The sequence below is a fragment of the Taudactylus pleione genome, unplaced genomic scaffold (genome assembly GCF_031769625.1).
Source record: "Taudactylus pleione unplaced genomic scaffold, aTauple2 ptg000862l, whole genome shotgun sequence".
NCBI classification, from domain to species: domain Eukaryota; kingdom Metazoa; phylum Chordata; class Amphibia; order Anura; family Myobatrachidae; genus Taudactylus; species Taudactylus pleione.
In genome coordinates, this window is record NW_028285264.1 from 3650165 (window position 1) to 3657765 (window position 7601).

The 7601-nt window shown below is 48.7% G+C and overlaps 1 protein-coding gene across 1 annotated transcript in view; it reads right to left on the reverse strand.

The window, feature by feature from the left end:
* The window catches only part of LOC148474249 (uncharacterized), a 137499-nt gene extending 130431 nt beyond the window's left edge, over positions 1-7068 (reverse strand). The window contains exons 1-2 of the mRNA XM_088458898.1: positions 7059-7068; positions 6633-6819 (exon numbers count right to left, since the gene is read on the reverse strand). Coding sequence (XP_088315024.1) covers positions 6633-6819; positions 7059-7068 — 197 coding nt within the window. The remainder of the gene's footprint in view (positions 1-6632; positions 6820-7058) is intronic.
* Between the last annotated feature and the right edge of the window lie 533 nt (positions 7069-7601).

A 7601-nucleotide genomic window follows, 5' to 3' on the forward strand; every position in this document is an offset into this window, starting at 1 on the left:
GCCGAAAGCTCTCCGGGGCTTACGACAAGGGAGACCCTACCCTACGGCCTCGTCGTAAGTCCCGATGGTCGCGACCATCACCATAGGCTAACCCACAGCCTTACCACTGCAAAGGAGGACATCTTGAAAATTCAAGAGGTCCTCCCCTCATTCAGACCGACCGCACGCTTTGTGCGACCGGCTCTGAATGAGGTCCTTAATACCTCCTAACTATGGACATTATTCATATGGTAACATTGCTGCTGTTCTCATTCACCTAATTATATAGAACCAGCTCATATCTGTACATATGTGCAATATATATACTGTGCTATGCTATGTTTTCCTATATGTGATTTTTACTTTTATCCCCATGAATTGTTATTAAATGTTTTATGACTTCTATTAGCGCTCCCTTCTTTTCAATTCATCTTTTCTATTAGGGGCTAGCCACCCCTTAGGTGTAGCTGCTTATAGATTTCACTCTTTTTAGACCACAGCACCCGGTTTCCTGTATTGCATCTTAAGAGAGGAGGGGGCCCGTGTGCACTCCCCATGTGGGGCCCCCTCATCTCTCCCCGGTGGCCAGTAGCCGACTGACATGGGAGGCCAGCCACCAGAGCATTAGTAACTCCGGGCACTAGAGTGTGCCCAGAAACTACTGCACTTGCGCAGAGAACTGGAACAACCGTGGCGGCCATTTTTCTGGTGTTCTGAGCAGCGCTGACACCCAACGTGGGACCATGGCCAGGTAAGTTTAAAATAATATGGGTGGGTGCAGGGTGTGAGTGCGGGACCCCCTGGACCCGGGGGCCCGTGTGCCCCACACCGATTATAGATACACCACTGAGCAGAAGTCAGCGGCTGGGGTTTGTGTGCAGTGAGACTGTCACCGGAGTTACAGCAGGACAGCCGCCCTCCTGTCTGATATGAGAGGAAGCCTGTTCCCTCCTCCGCTACATGAGCAGTTGCTGTTATGACTGAAGTGAGTGGGCAGGCTAATGGAGACAGCTTAGATATATATTTTGGTTTCCTCAGGGCTCTTGTTGTTCCACTGCTAGGTGCACCACTCCTGCTCTGGCCCCAATGGGCAGTTCTCAGCACCAAGAATGGCCTGCTCCATCCAGTCACAGTTGTGCTATGCTGTGCTATGCCTTACTGCAGTGTGCTATGCTGTGCTGCTTTGTGCTATGCTGTGCTATGCTATGATACAGTGTGCTATGCTGTGCTATGATACAGTGTGCTATGCTGTGCTATGCTATGCTATGTGTCAGTGAGCTCCATTAGAAGACAGCTCTGGCACCGCCCCTAAAGCCTCCCCTTTCCTGATGAGTGACAGCTGAGGCTCTGCACTGTGTAGAGAGTGCTGTACCAGCCTATTGTGGCACTGAACTGCATACTCCTGCCATTGAGGACCAGGTAGCAGCTTCCCCCACTGCAGCCAATTTAACAAACCCGAGTTTGCACCATGCAAGTGGCCATTACAGCAACATATTGAGCATCAGGAACCTTCCCTTACCATTCACCAATACACCAGCAAACCATTAACCAGACACACAGTATGTGCACCAACGCAAGGATACCTGGCCAGGAAGTGCACATTTCTTCTGGAAAACTTATTGTGTCTTCATTAGAATATTAAATAGGAATTGTTTATGTTAATGTATACTGAAATTAAAAGTTACTTTGTTATTAGTAGAACATGTAAAATTGATGGCATCAAAAAAAACACAATCCAGAGTTCAAAGTAATTAGGTATCCAAATTGACGAAGATGTCCTGTGAGCAGCAAAAAATTGTGGATTTGCCTGATGTAGGTGCCAGCAGCATGAGACAAAGGGCTATAATGATTACCCAATTAAACCCGATTACATTACCATACTATTTTGGCACCCCTTTCACTAACCACTGATTCTGGGGATGCTTGTGACTTAGACCACATTTTATTCTTAAATTCTCTTAAAGTATTATGTTCTATGTTCTGCCTGTACCCACTATCAGAGCAGCAGCAAGTGGAGATCCTGACTTCATGGCCGGCAGAAGAAAGAAAAACAGATGGTCTCATCCTGAACCGACTAACTACCACATTTGACACTAAAAAAATATTGTCTGAGCTTAAGGTGCTAGAAAAGAGCAGCCAGGAGATACTCTGCGTAACTTTGCCATCAGTCTACAGGAGGTACTTCAGGAACTACAGGCTTTCAATCCAACAGATGAGGTATTGATTCTTCAGTTTATAGAGGGATCTCACGGTGAGATTGTGAAGGCACAGTGATGGCTACTTCAGCTACAGACCCCACATAATTCATTCTTGAACTTCAAAGAAGCTGCTATTAAAGTGGAAGGGAAATTTAAGGTTCATGAAATGTCTTTTCTTGAGATGCCAGGGTACCTAGAAAATCAATACCCTCCAGAGACTGTGCAGCAGGGAATCATGGGACCTCACACACTGAGAGAAGTTGTTGCACGGGATGCACAAGCACCTAGAACTGATCCACCTAGTGATATAAAAGAACAAGTTGCTATACTGATCTGTGGGGTAACTGATATTTACCGTGAATTGCACAATTTCATGAAGCAACCAGCCCTGTGCCGAGAAGAGACAGACTGGTGTTTTCACAGATGGCAGCAAAATGATTGTTCATGGGACTACCAATAGAGAAAAAGAAGACTCCTCTTAGACCATGGCCAGCCTATGTGTAGGCATTGCAATAGCAGTGGCTATATAGAAATTGCTTGCAATCATTTGGAGTCTTTAAATGTAGATATTCAAAGGTCATTAGAAGTAGGACAGCCCAGAGATGTGGAACCTCATCCTGTAGTCCAGAATAAAATTAAAGCTGTGGTAGCACCAGTTACAAGCTATAATGACCAAACCAGCTCAAGAAAAATTTTGGGCAACGTCAAATGGTTCCATGTGCAACGCGGTCATGGGTTTATAAATCGCGATGACAACAAGAGAGATATATTTGTGCACTACACGGCCATCCAGAATAAAAACCCAAGAAAATATCTTCACAGTCTGGGAACTGGAACTGGAGAAACTGCTGAGCTTGATGTAGTCAATGGAGAGAAGGGTGCAAGGGCAGCTAAAGTAATTGGTCCTGGTGGTTTTCCAGTCCAAGGCTGCAGATCGCAATCATTACTCCATCCATGTTGCAGAGGTCATCACTGTAACTATCAGCAAAACTACTGACACAGTGAAGGTAAAGAGAATCCAAAAGAAGTTGAAAGTGAGGCAAGGGGTTAGGGTCCTAGTCAACAATGGCCATACCACAAGCGGTGCTATCCACCACACTATTCAAGGAGACCATATGGACGCAGACAAGAATATCTTAATGTCCAAGTGCAGAGTGAATTATTGGGAAGACCTCTATTGTGCTGCAGAAGACCTCTACTGTGCTGCAGAAGAGCTGTGTCAGTGAGCTCCGTTGGAGTGCTCTGCTGCCGGCCCTGAAGCCTCCCCTTTCCTATTGAGTGACAGCTAAGGCTCGGCACTGTGGAGAAAGCGCTGTATCAGCCTCTTGTGGCACTGAACTGCATACTCCTGCCGATGTGGACCCGGTAACAGCTTCCCTCACTGCGGCCAAGTTAACAAGCCTGGGTTTGCACCATGCAAGCAACCATTACAGCCACATATTTAGCAGCAGGAACCTTCCCACAGCCCTTGTCATTCACCAATACACCAGCAAACCATTAACCAGACATATGTGCACCAACGCAAGGGTGCCTGGCCAGAAAGTGCACATTTCTTCTGGAAAACTTATTGTATCTTCATTAGAATCTTAAATAGGAATTGTTTATGTTAATGTATACTGAAATTTAAAGTTACTTTGTTGTTAGTATAACATGTAAAATTGATGGCATCACACTATGCTGTGCTACGCTGTACTGCTCTGTGCTATGCTATGCTGTACTGCTCTGTGCTATGCCTTTGCTGTGCTATGCTATGCTGCTCTGTGCTCTGCCTTGCTGTGCTATGCTGTTCTGCTCTGTGCTACACTGTACTATGCCTTTGCTATGCTATGCTTCTCTGTGCTGTGTTACACTGCGCTATGCTACTCTGTGCTATGCTACTCTGTGCTATACTGTACTGCTCTGTGCTATGCTATGCTGCTCTGTGCTACGCTGTGCTATGCCTTTGCTGTGCTGTGCTGTGCTTTGCTATGCCTTGCTGTGCTCTGTGCTATGCTGTGCTTTGCCTTTGCTGTGCTATGCCTTGCTGTGCTATGCTGTACTGCTCTGTGCTATGCTGTGCTATGCCTTGCTGTACTATGCTGTGGTGCTCTGTGCTATACCTTTGCTATGCTGTTCTGTGCTGTGCTATGCTGTGCTGCTCTGTGGTATGCTATGCCTTGCTGTGCTGCTCTGTGTTATGCCTTGCTGTGTTATGCTGTGCTGCTCTGTGGTATGCTGTGCTATGCTTTGCTGTGCTATGCTGTGGTGCTCTGTGCTATGCTGTGCTATGCCTTGCTGTACTATGCTGTGCTGCTCTATGCTATGCTGTGCTATGCCTTGCTGTGCTATGCTGTGGTGCTCTGTGCTATGCTGTGCTATGCCTTGCTGTACTATGCTGCACTGCTCTGTGCTATGCTGTGCTATGCCTTGCTGTGTTATGCTGTGCTATGCCTTGCTGTACTATGCTGTGGTGCTCTGTGCTATACCTTTGCTATGCTGTTCTGTGCTGTGCTATGCTGTGCTGCTCTGTGGTATGCTATGCCTTGCTGTGCTGCTCTGTGTTATGCCTTGCTGTGTTATGCTGTGCTGCTCTATGCTATGCTGTGCTATGCCTTGCTGTGCTATGCTGTGGTGCTCTGTGCTATGCCTTGCTGTACTATGCTGCACTGCTCTGTGCTATGCTGTGCTATGCTGTGCTATGCCTTGCTGTGTTATGCTGTGCTATGCCTTGCTGTACTATGCTGTGCTATGCCTTGCTGCACTATGCTGTGGTGCTCTGTGCTATGCCTTGCTGTGCTATGCTGCTCTGTGCTATGCTATGCCTTGCTGTACTATGCTGTGGTGCTCTGTGCTATCCCTTGCTGTGCTATGCTGTGCTATGCTGTGCTATGCCTTTGCTGTGGTGCTCTGTGCTATGCCTTGCTGTGCTGTGCACACTTGCCAATAGAGAAGGCTAGTGAGTGAGTGTCTCAACACACTGACTCGAATCATTCAGATGAGTGAATGATTGGAGTCACTCAGTGTTTGGCGAGTGCAGACACCCACCTCCCCTAGCCTCTGTCACCTCCCCTAGCCTCTCTGTCACCTCCCCTAGCTTCTCTGTCACCTCCCCTAGCCTCTCTGTTACCTCCCCCAGCCTCTGTTACCTCCCCTAGCCTCTCTGTCACCTCCCCCAGCCTCTCTGTCACCTCCCTTAGCCTCTCTGTCACCTCCCCTATCCTCTTTGTCACCTCCCCCAGCCTCTGTCACCTCCCCTAGCCTCTCTGTCACCTCCCCTATCCTCTTTGTCACCTCCCCTATCCTCTCTGTCACCTCCCCTAGCCTCTCTGTCACCTCCCCTAGCCTCTCTGTCACCTCCCCTAGCCTCTCTGTCACCTCCCCCAGCATCTCTGTCACCTCCCCCAGCCTCTCTGTCACCTCCCCTAGCCTCTCTATCACCTCCCCTATTCTCTTTGTCACCTCCCCTAGCCTCTTTGTCACCTCCCCTAGCCTCTTTGTCACCTCCCCTAGCCTCTCTGTCACCTCCCCTAGCCTCTCTGTTACCTCCCCCAGCCTCTGTTACCTCCCCTAGCCCCTCTGTCACCTCCCCTAGCCTCTGTCACCTCCCCCAGCCTCTGTCACCTCCCCCAGCCTCTCTGTCACCTCCCCTATCCTCTTTGTCACCTCCCCTAGCTTCTCTGTCACCTCCCCTAGCCTTTCTGTCACCTCCCCTATCCTCTTTGTCACCTCCCCTAGCTTCTCTGTCACCTCCCCTAGTCTCTGTGTCACCTCCCCTAGCCTCTCTGTCACCTCCCCTAGCGTCTGTCACCTCCCCCAGCCTCTGTTACCTCCCCTAGCCTCTGTCACCTCCCCCAGCCTCTCTGTCACCTCCCCCAGCCTCTCTGTCATCTCCCCTAGCCTCTCTGTCAGTGGTAGCTAGAGAATGGCAGCTCCGCCCCCTACACTGCTGATCCGTCCTGATTATACTTCTGTGCACAGATCAGCAGTGTAGGGGGCGGAGCTGTCAGTGACTCACTCTGAGTCGCTGGCTCCCCTGCACTGCTCTATCTAAAGAGCCGTGTCGTGTCTCAAGACACTTCACTGAGTTGAGCCATGAGGCTCAACTCGGTGCAGTGATTCGATCTGCCCATCCCTACTTGCCAACTCTCCAATTGTCAGCATAGTGCCACCCTCCAGATCAGTTACCTAAGTTCTGCCCTGACCAATTGCTTCTGTCCCCCAACTGTCACATGTTTGACCATCTGACACTGCTCATGTGACCTGCTCCAGAACTCCTGAATGGCAGCAGAGGCTGCTGGGAAGTGTGGTGTATGAAATTACATACATATGCGCTGCACAGTGTCAGGTGTAATATGTCACATAGCGGGGTATGACAGTACGGGCATTGGGCCCTGAGCCCATCTGACGAATGACTCCATTCTGATGTGTGGGTGCTCCATGATAGGTGTTATCACACATAGACAAACGCAGACTCACCGATCACTAGTGTCCTCGTTCTCATTGTCTTTCTCCTTATCCTGATCACGGTCACCTGGGCACTTTGCTTCATTACATACACACGGCTTATTTTTAGTGCTACCTTTGGTCCCTTTATTTATTTTTTTGGATTCCTGTTTGCGGTCACCACATGTCTCTTCTTTACTTTTGTCACTTTTCTTTATGCCTGGATAGAAAATCCCAATGTATTGTTAGGAGACACTTTTGTTGGGGGGGGGGAAATTTATCAATGGCTTTAAAACTGTTCAAGTTTTTTCATATTTTATAAACAATTGGAATTTATCAATATTTTGCCACATGAGCATTAAGAGCTATCACAGGGCCTGATTCACTATGGATCACAATACTGCGTACGCACATAGTTCAACTGCGACAGCACTGCATAAGGACGCCCAGTTTCCTCACAGACATCCATAATGTTTAGAAGAATATTGAAACCATCGGTAACATGGAGAACCATCGCAGCCTCACACACACTTACACAGGCTCTGTCCTTACTCAGAAATTGCTAACTGCAGTGCACACTATGAGACCTCAGGCTGTGTAAGGCCACACACTGGCTAATTTATGCACGCCCCTGCAATGCCATTGGAACGCATTGGCATGGGCTATGGCTGCTGTGTGCATGCTGCTGCTGGGGGGAGGTGGCTGCAGAGTGAAAGACACTATGGTCATCCAATTAGCAGCAGCATATAGGACAGTCACACCCCTGGCTCACTGTGCTGCTCTCAGTGAGCATTGGTTGGCTACTGGGGTGTCTGGCTGCTGCAGCTATTGGTAACTGAGCTGTCAGTCACAGTGTCACTGTTAGGCACTCACTGCATGTGACAGACCCAGTGGTGCCTAAAGGTGCCCACACACATAGTGATGTGCACACGATTACCCAATGTGTACGATTTCCCTTGAAACTCTCCCCGGCAGCAGCACATGATCTCCACACAATTTGGT